The sequence below is a fragment of the Bombus vancouverensis genome, chromosome 17 (genome assembly GCF_051014615.1).
Source record: "Bombus vancouverensis nearcticus chromosome 17, iyBomVanc1_principal, whole genome shotgun sequence".
NCBI classification, from domain to species: domain Eukaryota; kingdom Metazoa; phylum Arthropoda; class Insecta; order Hymenoptera; family Apidae; genus Bombus; species Bombus vancouverensis.
Genome location: NC_134927.1, coordinates 8,334,175 through 8,354,058, shown reverse-complemented (window position 1 = coordinate 8,354,058; position 19,884 = coordinate 8,334,175). Strand labels below are relative to the sequence as shown.

The 19,884-nt window shown below is 34.3% G+C and overlaps 1 protein-coding gene across 2 annotated transcripts; it reads right to left on the bottom strand.

Moving 5' to 3' along the window:
* Nucleotides 1–1,047: 1,047 nt before the first annotated feature.
* On the bottom strand, nucleotides 1,048–15,666 carry LOC117165168 (phospholipase B1, membrane-associated-like). 2 transcript variants are annotated; one of them, XM_076626032.1, is made up of 7 exons: nucleotides 15,141–15,666; nucleotides 6,202–6,297; nucleotides 5,593–5,804; nucleotides 5,328–5,504; nucleotides 4,509–4,804; nucleotides 1,408–1,586; nucleotides 1,048–1,329 (listed from the first exon to the last, which is right to left on the bottom strand). In XM_076626032.1, the coding sequence occupies exons 1-7, from the start codon at nucleotides 15,268–15,270 to the stop codon at nucleotides 1,184–1,186; spliced, it is 1,236 nt and encodes a 411-aa protein (XP_076482147.1). In that variant the 5' UTR covers nucleotides 15,271–15,666; the 3' UTR covers nucleotides 1,048–1,183. The 2 variants fall into 2 exon arrangements, with proteins under 2 accessions (XP_076482147.1, XP_076482148.1); XM_076626033.1 differs by lacking the exon at nucleotides 1,048–1,329 and adding an exon at nucleotides 1,334–1,350 and having other exon boundaries at nucleotides 15,141–15,652.
* Between the last annotated feature and the right edge of the window lie 4,218 nt (nucleotides 15,667–19,884).

The window sequence follows — 19,884 nt, the reverse complement described above, 5'->3', positions numbered from 1 at the left end:
GATAATATCTGACATGAAGTAAAATGCTACAACTGCAATGGAAAGCACCCAGCTAGCTACAAGGGCTGTGTAGTCAGAAAGCAATTGCAACGTAAGCTGTTTCCGCCGCTTCGAAACAGGACGCACAACAACTTTCACGCGTAACAGGATAGCACAGAAACTGAGACAACAACAAATCTACAGCACGTAATGAACAATAACCACAGTAACACCAACACCGTTGGTAGCCGAAGCTACGCGCAAGTAGTCAACCAATCGCCACCCTTAGACAAAATCAGAACAATAACAACGACACTACAGAAATCAAGGAACTGCTGAAACAATCCATCAAAAACATCGAAATGCTAACAAAAATGATAAGCGAACAAAACGCAGTCATGTTACAACATCTTACAGACATGCTAAGCAAAAATGAAACACGGACACGATGAAAATAGCAGCCTGGAACTTAAACGGCCTATAACAACGGGCCCTAGAAACTAAAACATTCCTGTATAACAACAATATAGACATATTACTTGTTTCAGAAACACACTTCACTCCAAAAAGCTACATGAAAATACCATACTACACCCCTGGTACTATGATACAAAACACCCCTCAGGAAAAGCACACGGAGAAAAGAATTAAAGAATTAAGAATTATTCTCAGGAAAAGAATTAAGTAAAAAAAAAAAGATGTGCGGAAGAGACCCATAGGCGCAGAACTAGAGCCATACAAAAAATTAACGGACAATATGAAAATTTATGCTACTTGAATCGCGAACACAAGATTTACATTACTGTACCTAGAACGTGACTGTATGTAGATTCATCTAAGAAGTATAAAGCAACATTAGATGTATCACTATAGCGCGTTACGCTTCTTTTAAAAAATCTATTTAAAAATGATGTGTTCGTTTTATTTAATACTATTTAAAATTGGAGTAAATAGTCTGGATGGTGCAAAAGCAATCGCAAAGCTTAGAATCTTGCTGCGACTGTAAAACTATGTCATACAGAAAATATAATTCTAAGGAACTACGTACAAGAAGGAAGAAATGTAAAAAAGCAACTTTCCTTTCATTCGTTATACAGAAATATACTGTATTGATACACACAAATTGCTCGTTCCTTTAACTGAATGACAAGGCTATAATACATCTTCCACTTACAGAAATTGTTCAAAATTTCTCTAACCATCCTTAAGTTTCGTTGTTCTGTGAATTTTCATACGTCATCAAGAACGGTCTTTCCGAAGTAGGACACAGAAATTTTTCAAATAACGGAGTGAGAACCCTACTCTTGTTACCAACTGGTTCCAACAAATTGTTCCACAAATTATTCGCATCTTGGGAAACACAAAACATTTCTGATTATCAACATAACACTCATTAAATAATTATATAGTTTCATCTGTTATACTCACATACTGCATTTAATTTTTGACTCCAATGAAAGCAATCAACATTGAGATATGACAAATCGAAAAATCCATCCTCGGCAAGAGGTAATTTTGCATGTTCCAGAGTCGGTAAAATTACTACGGTGAAGTCATTTCTATGAAATTCTGGATAATTAGCGACTTCTTCGTCAATCTCTTGCCACCTAAAAAATGAAACAAATTTGCATATTCTTCATATGCATTTTAAAATAGATATCAAACGGTACTTGAAATGTGTTAGGGAAATAATATCGCATAAATGTGAAATAATAAAAATAAGCTGATTGCGGTGCGAAATGTCGCACCGCGCTGAGACAGAAGTAAAATTCCTTTGCTAGTTACCAAGATTTCGCATTTTTTCAGTATCTGAATATCACATTTTGGCTTCGTAATTACACTTCGTGATCATTTGGATTATCATAGTAACTAAAAGTTCGTAGTTTTTTATAGCATAATTTTTATTATACGTAGGAGATTATGTGGAATAATCCACTGCCAAAATTAACGATTTCCGATACACGGTATGGTAATGGAAAGGTGTAACACTTTTTCAAGATAATTAGGGTAAATGCCGCATTCCTAATAGGGATAGACGCCATATTGATTTAGTAAAGGCTAAAGGTGAATTTAAACTGTTTCGCACTGAAGGAGAATTGTCGATGATTCATTTACGTAGAAAAAGAAGGAGGAAAGTTGGGGTATTTACACCATATCGATAATTTTCCGATAATTTTTGTGTTCACGCGTCATTCGAGTAAGGATCTCGCCGATTTTTGTGATAAGAGAAACGAAATGTTAGAGGTTCTGCGTAACACCAAGCTTCTGGTTGATCAGTGAGGGGACCTTGTCATATTTATTGCTACGCGTAAACTCGATCAGCAAACTCGCGCGGGACGCGAGATCTCACTAGGCGCGTCCTGCGCGTATCTCATTCCGTCTACTCGAAAATTTAATGAGACGATTTTCGAGTTGCTGTTATGGATTTTAATGAGTAAGCAGATTTGATGTCTAACCTATGATTTTATTACAAGGATGACATAATCTCTTTCTCTACGACTTGTACGAGGTAAGTTGCGGATCTACATTCGTTCGTGTAAAAAACAAAGCGCAATTCTTTTGCTCTCGATTTTCATCTTATTTTAGCTTTAATAATCTGTACCGAAACTTACCTGCGGTATGACAAGTATCGATACGTTTATGGTGTTTCAAGTACAGAAACTAATATCTTTACCTTACACACAATACCTAAACAATAGAAAACCTAACAATAACTAATACCTTTGCCTTTGATATTAATCGATAACAGGTTGAAATTCATAGATCGCTGTCGATAACATCGATACCGCATCGATCACATCACTACATATGTGTTATAGAAATACGAACTCGTCGTCTGAATAGACGCTCATAATATAAATTTATAAATATACTTATCAGTGTTTTTCATCCAAAATCGAGCCCGACATTGCCCGAGTCGTCAATAAGATCTTAATGTGAATTGAATTCAAAGATGATCAATCTATGTCGTTCTCTAATAACTCTTTTCAATAAAGTTATTCACCAACATATAACGAGAATGAAATACGCTTAAATATAAAATAAAAGTTAAGGTAATTGGGCACAAAAGCGGCTGCACCTCCGATTTTGATGATATTTAACTATAATGTAAAACTCATCATTCAAAACAACATTATACTATAAACATTACAACACTGCCCGACATTAGTTTCTGAGATATTTGCAAAAATCTGCTGCTAATACTACATTGAATCTTATCTATACATGCACGTCCATGGCAACGTATGCGTCAGAGTAGTGCGATCGCTTATCCACTGTTTCTATAAACACATCATAGCTGGTGTGAAACGATCTGTATAGCGGATGAACTCCTGGAAAAGCGAAAAAGTTTGACAAAATACGGAACGAAAGCAATGCTAGTCAATGTCGACGGCTAATAGCCTCACGCGTTCTGGGGTTCCATTATACTGAGCGACAGGTGAGATACTCGGCAACACTGAGTACCATTGCCGTCACCGCGTGTTTTGTCAAACTTTTTCGCATTTACATTAAAAACAAAACATGATTTTCTGGCTTTATTGAAGCTGTCCTTAGCAAAAATGTTTGTTCTATCGCGTGCTAGTGTTGGATTCTAGATAGTGTTGTAGACATTTAATTTTTGAAATAAGTTGGAAAATCTAAGGAAAAGAATGACGCTTTCTATGCGTTCTTCTCGCTTTAATCATTATTTACACATATTTAAATGTCTATACAATAACAGTATTTTTTGTCCAAAACACATCTCGATAGCTACTAATGTAAAAAAACAAAGCAATCGCGTAGTTGGGAATTTGAATTTTTCTTACATTTTTTCTCAAAATTGAGTTTTTCAAAAGCTGTGCGTTCTAGCAAAAAATGGTTGACCAATTCGTATTTGCTCAAAAGTGTGTACATGAATCACTTGTTGAAGGTTGCAAAACTAAATGCGTGTTCAAGAGCGTAATCCGTATTGGATGTAGATCAGTCCTTCAATTAGGCCGTCGTTAAAGTCTGATGGTAATCAGCCTCCTCACGGTGCGACGACTGGATTGCTCAGTATTAATACTTTTCTAGAATAGGGTTCGGCTTTGTATAGTTTTTGACAACCGCCAATACATGTAAGACTTGTGCGTTCAAAATATTTTTCTACGTTTTCGATGTAGTTAGAATAGTAGTTAGGTAGAATAAGTACTAAACAGTTCGCCCGTTATAGAGATTATTTGCAGGTCGCAGCGATGTGTTTATAAACACACAACAGTAGATGAGTTGTCACACCATGCTGACGCAAACGTTGCCTTAGGAGTCAAATTCAACATAGTAGTAGCAGCGGCTTTCTCTAAATATTTCGGAAACTAAGTGAGTTTACTCCCTATAGGAAAAATGTTGAGTTTCATAACATACTTAAGCTTCATTAAAATGGGAATAGTAGCCCCTTTTATGTATAATTACTAAGATTAAATATAAAGTATGATATAACAAAACCCTTATAAATTGCATATGTAAATACAAAATATCTAAAATGCTTCATAAATTCAATAAATTATACAAACCTCTCCATTATTTTATAATATTCCGGTCTTTGATTTCTAAAATGTAAAGCAAACAAACATGGGCATCCAACTATGGATGACACATAGCACCGCAATGACTCTCTTCCTTTGTGTGCAGCAACCAGTTCCTTTAAGTGAGGTGGTGGTATAAGAGCAACAAAAGTTCTTGGTAAATTGTCTCTTAATATTCTAAGAGTATTAATTAAATCCATTTTGTGATCATTTAACATAGTCCATGGAGAAGTTACACACGTATTAGAGCAAAAATCATTACTTCCAATCATCAACGAAATCAACTGTAAAACATAAAAATGTAGATACTATTGCGTAAACGATTAAATATTAAATGCAATTATAATTTTTAATTAAAGAAAGAAAAAGTTGTTCAATTTCATACTGGTATCTAATCTTTTTTAATTGCAGTTATAATTTTTAATTACATTTGAAGTGTGTTTTTAGTAAATAAAAGGTAATGTAATTAACTCTTAAAAATAGTTCACCAGAACTGCATAGAAATACTTTTCTAATTATAATGTCAATAATTTCATTATGACCTTTCTTCCTTAGTAATGAATACATAAAGGCCTTGAGTAATTTCTATTTTAATATTTGAGTATAAATGGTAAATGTAACATTGCTAATAATAGTAGATTATATTTAGTAACGCAAGAAATAATGTTGCTAATAATTTAGATTGTATGTTAATTTATAATCTATTAATCGGTTGTTAATTTCAATGATCATATGCATATGAAAACACCACTTCCCATATAGTAAATATGTATTGTATATTATTACTTTGTCTACCAACATACGAACCTTCCAATGTTTGTTTATATCTACTTTCGGGTCATGTTTTATTTTATTGACCAAATATGTCGCCATGAAAGTTATATCATTAGACATAGCTCCGCCTTCAGCGACGTTTAACTGCGCAGCTGGATTAGTGCTTATAGCGTCCCCAAGTGAATAACCTACTAATTTAGGATTGAATTCCTGCGTATAGGAAGATCGGACTATGAAAGATTTCAGTATTCGCATTTGTGGTATGCGTAAACAATGCAGATGTAAGAAATGAACAAACTTTAAGAATATTGGGGAGAGTCAGGTACTGTCGCCAAGTTCCTTGACCGCCGATACTGCCTGCTATGCCTCTATCTTCAATGTTCGCTTCCGCTATAGTAAACGAAGTAACTCCGGCGCCGATTGTCAAAGAATCGCCCATTGCAGCAATGACATCTATGTCTCCTGGTCTTAAATGGTGAACCGACTCGGGAACTTTCGAAGACCTGCCAGCTAAACAGATTAAAGTAAAGACATTAGAATAAATGTGAACTTCAAAAAATAAACATCAATTTTAATATTCTTAAATTACAGTAGGGTGAAGAGCCTGTAATGTTACATATCTATCTTAAAAAATGATATTAATAGGACAAGACTATGAATGAACTCAAAATCACATTGAAATTCTTGTAGCCACTACAAATTGTGAAGAACAGCGTTCTTCACTGTAGTTTGCTGCCACAGAAATTTACCAATTGTTCCCTAAGACAAATTGTAAAAATTACAGGAAATAAAAAAAATCTGTGGTTTAAATTGAGTAATAATTTTAAAGAATAAATATCATAATATAATATTTACGAGTGATTTCATAAAATATTTGACAACAATAACCATAAATTTTGTTAACTACCTGTTACGCTGCAAGGAAAAGAGACGTCTATTGAAACTTCATCTTGAAATTTATTTTTATTCCGTAATTTAGACACTCGTTCCTCATTTCTTGTACCTGCGAAATAGTCCTTTTAAAATATTTTACAAAAATACTTCATCTGTGATATAACGTTGCACGCTATATGTCAAAATTCCGATCAAATAATGCAAAAGGTATATCGAAATCTCAACCGCTCGCCTATCAGACAAAGTTCAATCCATGTGAATTAATGTCAGCGTCGGGGTAACCATTTCTAATATTGTGTAAATTAGAAAGAAAAATAAATGGGTTATGGGTTGGGTCAGAGTAGTGGAATAATGCTATCGTGAAATAATTTTCGGCGAATTTATTGCTATACAAAATGTTGCACTATGTCTCACTTGTCTGTTCGTCATGTACATACTTGATAGCGACAATGCACCTTCTCACCGTTACAAATACAGATAGCCCGCCGCTGTTTAGTCTTACGATAATTTCTGACTGGACCGAAGACTCTGTAAGAACCTCGGTAGGGTGCTTGAGCTAATATTTGGACAGCCGATGCTAGGCGAATCGAAGTACCTGAACTATGAGGTATCGATGGCAAGACTGTTTCGGGAGATATGTAAAACAGTTTGACGAAGGATAAGTTGATAGACAAATAAATCAATGGCAAGCGATCCGACATTGCATTGTCAAAGAATAAAGAATAGAGCGCAGGGATATTGTTTAAAGGATCTGGCCACTGTGTGGGAAAGGCAGTGATGCTTTTTGCTAAGCGGATTGTCAGAAACCGGACGGCACTTAACTCAGAATTTTGTAGTCGCAAAGTACTGATAAAAATTCATATTTTTCTTTAAACATACAAATAATAATAATACAAATAAGTAGTAATCGAATTCGCGATACGTTTACAAAATCGTGTGAAAGAAAAATTAAGTCATGCCTAATATTAGGATATTAATCCAATCCAATCTATAATCCACTGATTTACAGATTTTTATTTATGTTAAAGACGATTAACGTCAATGAGATAAATTTAGGTTGAGTTTGTGGCGACACTCGGCAACAATGTATATCGCCTAATGAGTCATCAATGTCCCAACAGTCCTTTCGCCGAATGTTGGAGAAGAAGGCGTGCGTGGCAACGGTCGCGGACGCCTAACAAACGCGTGGATAGTGGGGATATTGAGGGGCGACAATTCATAACAATGCATGAAATCAAATTTTAATTATTTCTACATTTATCAAATTTATTCCAATTTATTTTTTCTCGTCCATAATCTATTTTACTCCAAAATTTATTATTATGCTATTTAAAAATAATACATTTATTGCTTTATACACAAACTTAAATTTTTCTATTAAAAAATTATTTGGATGTTCATCAATTTTTAACTCATTATTTTCCATTTTCATTTTACATACAAATAAAAATTTATTTATTCTATTAATATTTATTTATTTATTTATATTTTCAACCAATATATTTTTTTGAATTTTATAATGCAAGTGATTCAAATTTTAGAAATTTTTCATCATATACATATTATTTAATAATTATTTTATATTTTTTCTCTTTTTATTCTTTTATATTTATATTATTTAATTTAATTTAATATCAATTTTATACTTAATCTTTAAATTTGCAATTTAATATTTTATTTTAAACTATATTATTAAATTAAATTTAATTATAAATTAATAGTGTTAAAAAATTTTTAATTTTCATTAATAAATTTACAATTTATTTCTTTTTCAGACATAATACTTGTTTTATTTTAAATTCATTAATTTATTTAATTATATGAATTACATTATTTAATAAAATTTAATTCATAATAATAATAATAATAATAAATTCAATATATTTATATATATATGTCGGAGATGAAGGGACACCGGAGCCTCCCCCCTGGAACCTCAGGAAAATCCGTACAATTGTAATTAAAGTTTACAGTGGTAATTAAACAATTTGCCGTCATTCTACTCAATCATACTTGTTTGCGATTTGCGATAATAAACTTGGGCTCAAGGCGACCATCCGTCGCCGAACGTAGCCACGGTCAACGGGACGGGCGCTCCGTCTAACAAAGGTGTGGAGTGATGTTATGACCCTCATTAAGAGAAATACCCATAGAGGTACCTGACAGTAAAACATGCCAACGGTTCCTTCGGACAATGAATACCTGATGTTGAGGCACGTACACAGCACAAGTCCAGTTAGCCCGAGGACCCGCTATAAAACCTGGATTTTTTCGGCAATTAAGATTTTTGCAAACGGACAGGCAGCCTTTGTCCCAAATCGATCAATCGACAGCGACGTCAATCCGAGGATCTCGTGTACTTAGACACTCCACCATAGTTTTCCTCGGTGGCGTCGTTGGGACGAAAATTCATTCTTTACTGAGATCTCATCGAAGAAGGGAGTAGCGCCTTAGATCAGTACACGTTTGAGTTAGAGCAAGTCTATCTATCTTCCCGTTGACCGTGGATTCGTTATCGAGCCTAAGACCAACGTCACGAGTTTCGCGAGTGCCCAACCACCGCTGTTGATTGTCGCGTCGGTAGTGTTCATTCTCGTGTTAGTAGACCGTACCCGTGTGACACCGCAACGATGGCCGATTTCAAGGAAGATCTACCAAACGCCCACAACCCTCCTTGTGATCCTTCTACGACATATAAATATTAAGATTTTAAGTTAATTAAAAACTACTAATCTTCCAAATTAAATATATAATATCAAATTTATAAATCTTAATAAAAAAATGATTAATATCTACTAATGATAAAAATATTGGAATAATATACTTTATTTTTGCTATATGATCAGGAATAATTGGGTCATCAATAAGATTATTAATTCGAATAGAATTAAGTCATCCTGGTATATGAATTAATAATGATCAAATTTATAATTCATTAGTTACAAGTTATGCATTTTTAATAATTTTTATTATAGTTATACCATTCATAACTGGAGGATTTGGTAATTACTTAATTCCTTTAATACTAGGATCACCTGATATAGCTTTCCCACGAATAAATAATATTAGATTTTGACTACTTCCTCCATCTCTTTTAATATTACTTTTAAGAAATTTATTTACACCAAATGTTAGTACAGGATGAACTGTATATCCTCCTCTATCATCTTATACAGGGTGATTGGTAAGTGGTGGTACAAGTGGAAAGGGGGTGATTCTACGCGAAAAAAGAAGTCGAAAATATAGAATAAAATTTTTTTTTAATTTTTCCATCGAGACAACGATCTGCAGTGAGATCCGTTATAACGTATCGTACGCGTACCGAACGAAAATTCAAAGTCAATTTTCTCGAAAAAAAAGCCTCAAACGAAAAATTTTTATTTAAGGGAACCCCCTTTCCGCTTGTACCACCAGTTACCAACCACCCTGTATATATAAACTTTAAATTTATTTTTTTTTTAATATTTAAAAATTTATTTAATTTCCCTAATATTTTCAATATTATACTCTAAACTGTAAACCATTTAAATTAAATAAATTTATTTAATATTTTATTTATAAATTTATTTTATTTATTTACTTATTTAATTATAAATAATATATATATAAATACAACTATAATTAAATCATTATTATTAATATCAATAAATAAATATATATTAACAATAAATAAGAAATTTTATATCTATAATGTGTTTCTAATAAATAACAAATCATGAAATCAAATAACATCGAGTCCTAACTGGACAGCGAGATTGATTAACGAAACCGAGAGCGATACGCGACGCGATCAAAAGAAGACACTGGTTAATAAATATATTGTTGACCTAAGCACCGAGTTACATAAAGTTACATAAAGATACCGCAATCAATTAAGCCGGAATGAGCAGTAGTGGAAACTGAATTTAATTAAAATTCCTTCTTAATATCTCGGGAACGAAGGCCGTGCGGTGGTTACATGACTATAGGAGAAAGTTGATCAGAAAGTTAACCTTGACAACATATTCCAAATTTATTGAAACATGTGCCCTTCTCAATGTAATGCCCGAAGAGCTTTAAACAAACAAACGATACCCCAACAAATACTATTACGGAAATAGTGTGCAAATGAAATATTTTTCATAATGTGTGAAAAGAAAAAATAATACAATAAATATCAGAATTTGAAAGTCAAAAAGGTAGGTATACAAACATTTTCTGACTCACTGTATAACACAGCAAAAGGAAAAAATGGAACTTTCTTATTTCTGCTTAGCGACGTATCAATATAATGCTTTACCCTTTCCCATTTGCTTTCCTCTGTCCATGTTTCCGTGAGTCCGATTACGTCAAATGTCCTCAAATATTCCCATACCTCTTTGTCCTTGTTCATTATCCCTGCTATGTTTCAGAAGCACATTTTCAACCCCTTTGTGTCCCCCTCCCCCCTTTCTTTTTCCTTATCTCAACCTCTCGCCTCTTTCTTTCTTTCTTCTTCTAGTCTCTCCTCGCTTTCGTTCCACCTGTACCATCTATCTTCTATCTTCAGCTTCTTGTAACCTATTTTTACGTATTCCCCCTTTTCCCTTTTTGCTCTAGCTATTCTTCTTAACCTTTGCTGAATTTCTCTTTCCTTCTTCGTTAGGTCGTTATCTATGTATATCCCCTTCCCCAATTTACTTTTCTCTCTCATTACCCTCGTCTTCTCCTCCCACGATTTCAACGTTGCGATTATTATTGTGTTCTTTTCTCCCACCCTTACCTTCTGTGTCCTCTCTACCTCTACCTCTATTCTCATATTTTCCTTTATGAATTCTGACATTGTCCCGTTATCGCTTTCCTTCCCCCCATTCCGCGCCCTTTATTACGATATTCCTCTTTCATTGCGCCACGCCAGAAAAATTACTGAAAATTCTCAACGCGAGAATTGATTGTAATTTCAACAAATAAATAAAAAAAAAGAAAAGAAAAAAGGTTGCATCTGTTTCTTTTTTTCTTCGTCACCCCTCAATATCCCCACTATCCGCGACCGTTGCCACACGCGCCTTCTTCTAGAACATTCGGCGAAAGGACCGTTGGGATATCGATGACTCATTAGGCACTTCGACGATATACATGTAGTATCGTGGACGAAAGGCCTGGGAAATATCGGACGAACTATGAACAGTGTCGCGAGAGCCGAGGCGCCGTCGGGCCCATCAATGTGTCATCGGTCTTTTCAAGTGCATAGTTTCGTGGAAAAGACCTACGTGACCCTGGCCACGAGCGTCTGCGGAACACGTGTGCGGTGGGCCTAGGAAAAGGGCAATAGAATGCGACAACGGTTAGTCGAGAAACAGAGTGCGAGTCGAGAAGCAGAGTGCGAGCGGAGGAGCCGAGTGCGAGTCGAGCGGAGACGGAGGTTGCGAGTGGCGTTGCCGAGAGAGTGTGGATTGCGCTGTGTTCTGTACGTTTGGTATGAATAGTTCAAGTTAAGCCACAATCGTCTTTTCTGTCTGATTAACATCTCTATTGTCCACTCTTTGTGAACATATTACATCACGATATTACATACATTGTCGCCGAGTGCCGCCACATCTTTATCTCCATCATCAGTCCATCGGGCTTGAAGTGTGCCGGTCGTGACAAGCACGTGTTGTCACAATCGCACATAAAAAATTGGATATATGTATTGATTTTTTATTAATACACAAATTATATGTTCATAACCGGTGAAAATATGGCGATGCTTGTGGTTCGTGATGAAAATAATGCTAATAAAATTTATGTTTATTTTCTATAGATGATGTACTGATCTACAATTTTGTTTCTATAATATTTCGTTACCAAATTACTACTGAAGCATAGAAAATAAATTAAAAATATACAAAACAAAATAAAAATATCCAATTGAATGGCACGCACATAATACAAACAAGGCAAGCTAAATACCTAGGACTCCACTTAGACACACAACTTACATGGAAACAACATACTAAATCAATTATAGGCAAAATACGAATAAAAAGAAGACAGATAAACTGGATAATTAGTCGACACTCCAAACTTGAGCATGGAAAATAAACTAAAAAACGATAATAAAACCAATCTGGACGTATGGAATACCACTATGGGGGACAGCGGCAATGAGCCATATAAACAAAATAGAGACAAAATGGAACAATAGTAAACGTCCCATGGTACGTTAGAAAGGAGGACATACCTGGGAATACCAACGGTCAAAGAGGAAATTAGCAGATACGCAGAATAATCACACCCAAACCGGCTAGCTGAGGAAACGATCAACACCTCAAACATGGAAAGAAGACTGAAAAGGAAACTCCCAGCAGACCTCACAAAGGACACAATCTAACAAACACGAAGATGGTATCCCGCTGGGGATAGCCATTCACATGATAATCAAACAGCTAAAAAATTCTACCAAATGTCCAAATTGGACAAATTGTGAATGAAATGAATTAAATAAAAAAAAACAAAATTACTACTGATGGCCGGTAAGAACGATACTAATGTATAGGAATAATTAAGGTTTTGTAAGCTACACAAAAAGTTATGTAACCTGTCTTATTGAATTCATACATAATGATAAATATGTCTGTATAAAAAAAAATTATAAATTGTAAAAAAAAATTCATGAAATATTCACATTAAAGTTGTATTATTTATTATACCGACTTTGGAAAAAAAGGAGGTGTCTTAATTTAAGTAAATAATTGCAATATAATATAGCATAATGGATATGAAAATAAGCCATAAAGTTTATGAAGGGTGATGTTGATGAAACCGGTAGGAATTATTCTTTCTTCCGTGGTATATATCGACAATAGGTAAGATTTAATGGAAATGTCATCGTCCCTTAATCACAGTTTTAAATTTAATGATAATTGTTTGTTAGTTCGATTTCTACTGTTATTTAACGAGCAGAGAAACTAGAATTTCATTCAACCGTTTGCCACAAGATTAGATCCCGCAGAATATTTAATTATTTTATGTAGTTTTCACTCTTTTTGATGAAATGTTGAATTTTACTATCATCTAATATTTTTCTACCGTACATGGTATTATTTGCGAACAGATCAATAAATCTTATGAGGTTTAGAAGAATCAAAAATATGACGGCAGACAAATGAAACCAAACTATGTTCTTATCAGGTGTGTATTACTATAGTAACGTCACTACTAACTAGTAACGTACTACTAACGATCAATTGTATTAAACATTATATCGCTCTGACGACTTGACAGGCTGTTGCTAATAAATTTCTGTTTTATAGTTGCATAAATAGTTACTATTATTCGATCGTTCGGCAAAAGGGTAAAAGTTGATAAAAACACTTAAAAAAGCACGGACCATTTTTTTTTTTTTGGCATATATTTTAGGCGATTTATTTTTAAGTAGGAAACGTTTTCAACTTTGATGTTATCTCTTGTGATTCTTGAAATACGCGATTTTGAAGTATTATAAACATAGTTTTCTTAGAAAGAGAAATTTAATCTCGATGACCTTAACCTTGGCATGCAGTAGTTCACGAAAGAATTCGAATTAAAATGTACACGTTAAAGATAAGATCTGAAAATGATATTATAACTACCATAAGATACAAGTATCAGGACTTTATATCTAAAGTTTCGTTCGAATCTGGTAACGTTTGTAAAAGTTATGAAACGTTCATAGAAATGAATAGGCAGAATGATACATAAATATTACTGCAACAAAATTCCACATAAACATTCTTACTGACGCACTTGGCAATTGTTTGAGTGACTTTTTATTTCACTCATTAAATTATAATAATTTGTCCTTCTCTACTAATTAGTTTCCTTGGTCTGCCTGTAGGATATTTGTCTGTGACTGTTTCTTCGATTTCTGACTTTGTGATAATATAACATATCATAGGTAACATATCTATCTCAGATTCTAGCGATCTGCTGTTATAATTTTCATCTTTATGTCCTTTTCATATCAATTTCCTTTCGAATATCTATATTTCTGATTATCTGGCACTTATTATCACTACAGAGATTAATATTATTCACAGCGAAGCACAAAACTCACTGCACAATTTAATTCTACATCAGCTGTGTCTGCCAACGTTTTCTTGTCACTTTGTATACGAAAGTATTGTTTAACATCGCTTAACATCTAAACGTTCGATTACTTTTGCGATCCTGTTTCTGTACATCCTTGCAATGAAAGATTTCATAATTTCTACAAACGTTATCGGATTTGTTCCAAATTTTAAATATACAGATAATCTTGGTACTTGTATCTTATAGTAACAAGAGCATTGTTTTCACTTCTTAAATTTAACGTGCGTATTTTAATTGTCTAGAGTTTTAATAGCACGTGAAAACTTTCATGAGCTACTGTATATTTTCAAGATTTTTATTATAAAGTAAATACATTCGGCGACGAGGGGTAACAACACCACCCCTTGCAACCCGTCGCTAATCTAACTAAAACCCAATTTCCATCTGAAATCACAATCAGGTTGCTGCCTCTTATACTCGTATAACAAGACTGACCAGTATTTTAAGAACAAATGGAAATGGACATCTTTTGATTTCACATTTACCTAACAACTCGTCACTTTTAATACACTTCAGGACTGCTCTTTAGTTTCGTTACGAATTTCGAAATAAGTACTGTTTACAAAATTCTTCATCTCAAGAACCAGAAGAGGGTGCCACAGAATTCATAGCGCATGTTACTTGAAAATATAATCTCTACAATATTTATATGTTAAAAGAAAAATGATCCGTGCTGTGCAAGCTTTTGTCTACTTTTACCGAAAAAAATTTCGTCAACTTATCATTTTATCGCGAAAATATATATATTCACCATGAAACATTAGTCTATGAAAAATAAGATTCACAATATTTCAATTTTCCTCCAAAAAGCATCTCTCTAACCAAAAGAAAACGATATTACTGCATAAAGACGTAACACGAAATAAACTAAAACAGACGTACCGTAGGATTGCGTTAACCAATTACGATATCCACGATAGATGTAATTGAGAATCGATTTATCCAAGGCAGTTCTCTGCGACATGGTCAGCACGCATAATTCCAATACAAGGTACAGATACAGCTTCTTCATCGTAAGTTTTGTTGCACAATCAAATGGTCACTTTTAAGTTTCCACAGTGATATTTTATTTTTGTTGATTACAAAGGTAAAAAAATAGAAATTCTTGCGATGACTGCTAACTGCTACGCGTATTATCGAGGGCTCCTGATAGCACCGCATCCAGTCTTAACTGTTGTTATTTAGCGGTCGTTAGGAACACTGTTCGTACTCGTAAAAGATTTGAAACTGCTGTGATACATGATCATAATAAGAGACAAAATATATACTTTGATTCAGATACTTCCATCTCAATTATCATTTTTTACATATTTATTAGCATTTACATGGTCAACAAGGTCAAGAAAACTAATGAATACGAATAGGCAACGCTTGCGCAATGTATTCTCGACCAATCGCGGGGAGGCGCAATCGCGAGGAGAGACCTCAACGGGAGTCGTAAATTCCTGTTACGATTATAATAATCGACACCACGAGTTGATCGATCCCCTGATTTCGGTTAAGATAATAGGGGCGATTCAGTTAGTATAACACTGTGATTCACGGAATTATAAATTATATATTTCCAACACTTAAGTTACACTGTTGAGTAGATATAAATCGTAGATAACAACTTGTCGCACGAATATAAGATAGGTATACACAATAGAGCAAGGCTCTTATAATTAAACTTAGTATGTTAGTGGACGTAGCACTAGAGGATACTTAATAGAGGAGGTGAATGTTCGACAATACCGAGAACCGACTTAGTTGATGTGAGTTATACTCCTCTAGCGTTATGCTTAGACTTAGACGTTAGGCGTTAAATTTTGTACTTAGTTGTTGACTTTTCTAGCGGTAGAAGAAGTAAAGTAGAGTGACGATGCTGTGTCGGAGGAAAGCTAGCGATGGGTGTGTCTAGCGCACGGGACCATCGGATTTGTTCATGACATTTTTGGTCAGGAAAGTGAGGGCAGTATACATTGCTTCTGATTGGATAAACGAAGGTTGGTGAACTAGGACTTTCCCGTGTTAAGCCGTAGTAGATAATACTCTTAAAAGAAGCGATTTAGAAAAAAGATGTTTGTTGGGTCTGAAGGATCTTAGCTAGAAAATCCCCTAGATTTACGATGGGTCCTTAAGACTATTGAGGGTACGCAGCAAGAATGAGCGGATATCTGGTTCCCGTCTGGCCCGCGATGTATGGCCTGGTCTAGGTAGAGGGTGGCCCGACGTAACACGCAATATGATTTACATATTGTATAATGTGTATATATTACTGTTATTTCTAATTGTACTTTAAGCATACTATAGAAATTGTATAACAAGAAAAATATCTGAAAAAAATTGTTTTCCAAGAAAAATATTACCGACTTTCAAATGCGTTAAAAATTGAAAAATAACTTTTATTGTATTTGCACAAATTAAGTGCGCTAAAAATATGAAATAACTTCTATTTTTATGCCGACTTCAGAAAAAAAGGAAGCATCTCAATTTGACATGTATATTTCCTTTTCCCTTATGTATGTCCGCCGATTTCTTTGAAATGACTTGACTAAACGGAACTTTATTCATCGTATAGGGAATGTTCTCCCTTTGGTCCAGTTAGAAAATTTTTTTGCATTTGTGTTTTGTAAATTATTTTTCTTTGTAAAAATTCAATTTTTACGTATTTTCGTCGGTTACTAAAGATTAAATTAAGCTATCGGAATAAAATCTTATGCATCTTCTGGGACTACTATTCTTATCGCAAAGTTCATTGTTAACTATTATAATTGTAATTTGTTTTTACCAATTTCATTTACACATGTTTAATAATTGCTCCACAATTATTAGACAGATATCGAGGTGACACCAAAACAGCAGCCTGATCTATAACGAAATATGATTGCCTAAGAAATATCAGGTGAACCATAAACAATGTTGCGAGAAAGCCTAATTGCCGACAGGCCAAAAGGGTCTGGAAACTTCAACGGGCCGAGCGGCCCATCCCATGTCCTTGATCCTCCAGTCGAATAGTTATATGAAAGAAGGCCATGGCCACAGACGGTTATGAAACACGTACGTGGTGGGGCTATGAGAAAAGATAAAGAGATGCAAATTTTGTCATTATCACTTAATCAATCAGTAGTTAGCCAACCCAATATTTGTCGATCGCTTCGATTCTCAGTTTCTCCTTCCCTCTTACTCGCATTGTCGATATCGACGAGGCAACAATGCAACAATAAAACTTTTTGTTAAAGTAAGAATATATAACGTTTTATTAAATACAAAATTTATATATAATGGAATAACTGTTTTATATGTAAGATAATAGCTTAAAATATTAATGAACACCGCTATATTCTCTTATACATCTCAAACAAGAATGAATTAGTTTTATTACATATTCATACTGTACAGCCCTCTTCATGGAAATTGAGAAAGCATTTGACAAAGTGAATCATGAAAGCCTCTTGCAAACAATCAAATGATACTTCGCGGAACAAATTTACCACTTACTCAAATCATACCTGGGCAACAGAACCTTTGTAGTAAAAATAAAGAATGTATATTCTGAAGTAAAAGACATCAAGACAGGGGTACTACAAGAAAGCGTCTCAGGCCCAATATTATACACATTATACACGGCCGACATACCAACCTCTACCAACAGCAAAATACTGACATTCGCGGACGACACAGCTGTACTAATCAGACACACTAATCCAGAAACAGCAGCCACATTACTACAAGAGCACATCACAAAAATTTGAGGTGTTGTTGGATGCAAGTGCCCAAGAAATACCCTCGAAGTTCAACAATAAAGTTTATTTAACAATTAACAGTCAACAATCAACAATCAATAATCATGCTTCTCGAATGCATTTGCTTTGCTGTTACACTAGACCCTTCGCACTTCACTGTTCGAAACGGAATGGATCTTCTGTTCAAAACCTGACGAATTATTTCTTTGTTAGCCCCGATATCCCCACTACGCACGCGCTTGTTAAACGTCCGCGACCGTTGCCGCGAATGCATTCTTCTGAATATTCGACGCTAGGACTGTAGGGATATGGATAGTACATTAGGAATATCGGCCTTACACTTTGATGGTATAGCGCTTTGTGTCGCGAAGCCGTCGGAAAGTTCCGTCGTCGAATGCCGCCATAAATAGAAAAATGACTACAAGATAAAGAAATAAAAGCAAACCTCAATAAATGCAACCATATTACATTTACACTAAGAAAACGGAAACCATCAAATATCCAATTGAATGGCACATAATACAAACAAGGCAAACTAAATATCTAGGACTCCACTTAGACACACAACTTATATGGAAACAACATACTAAATCAATTATAGGCAAAATACGAATAAAAAGAAGACAGATGAACTGGCTAATTAGTCGAAACTCCAAACTTGAGCATGGAAAATAAACTAAAAAAAGGTAATAAAACCAATTTGGACGTACGGAATACCGCTATGGTGGACAGCAGCAATGAGCCACATAAATAAACTAGAGTCCCTAGAATCGAAGATACTGAGAACAATAGTCAACGCCCCATGGTATGTCAGAAACGAGGATATACGCAAAGACTTAAGGGGGAGGGGGGAAGGTTTTAAAATTTTTTTGCATTTTTTTATTTTTTTAATTGAATGCATAACATCTTAAGAATATTGTGTCAAAATTTCAAGTTGATTGAAACAAAATTGAGGAAGTTACGAGTATTTTTATACATGTCGGATGATATTACCTACCCGACCCGAGCGTGCTATTGTTACTTCGCAGACATTTTTTTCTCTATATAATACCTAATCTTACACCCAGATCTATTTATAGTACTTAACGACTTAAGTACAAACCTCCTTATACCTGTACTGTATATTTTGTCAGTGTAGAGTAAAAAATTTAGTGTAGGAGTAAATATTCCATTTTCATTAAGTTTTGTGTTAAATTATTACTAAAATGCCTAAAAAAGTTACTAGATCTGATAGACAATCAACTGGTTCGAGATTATATCGACCTAGAAAAATTGTATCTCCGCATAAACGTAAATACGAAGGCACTTCAACAAGTAGCGCGTCAACGAAAAAAATAAAAATGACCGTTGAAGATCAAGTTACGAAGGATCTTGAAAAATATTGTAGGATAATTTACTTTTTATTAGTTTTTTCAACAATTGTTACGCTAGTGAAGAGGTAAGCCGATAAAATGTGCTTATGAACATTGTATACCAGATTTTTTAGTGTTCAAAATTTTAAAGCGTTTTCTCCACAACTCACGTTTTCAAAGTCGGTAGCCCCGATTACTTCAAAACTACTGCACCGATCCTTTTGAAATTTTGAAGACTATTTCTATACATAATTTACAAGGTAACGCTGTAGAGGTTTTTCAAATTTGTTAACTATTTTTATTTTAAAATAACAAATTAGCCGCAAATTTTCGCACAAAATCGCGTTTTTCCCTTCAAAATGTTCCAAAAAAGTGGAAAATCGAAATTTCGAAAAAACCTTCGCAGCGTTACCTGGGAAAAACTGTTACCTAACGAATGAACTTTAACTTTTTGATTTCTGATGATCCTGCACCAAGTTCTGAGGGGCACCGCAATTATACTTTTTTCCGAGACATGTCCGAATAATTGCTGCCATTGCCGTATTTTTT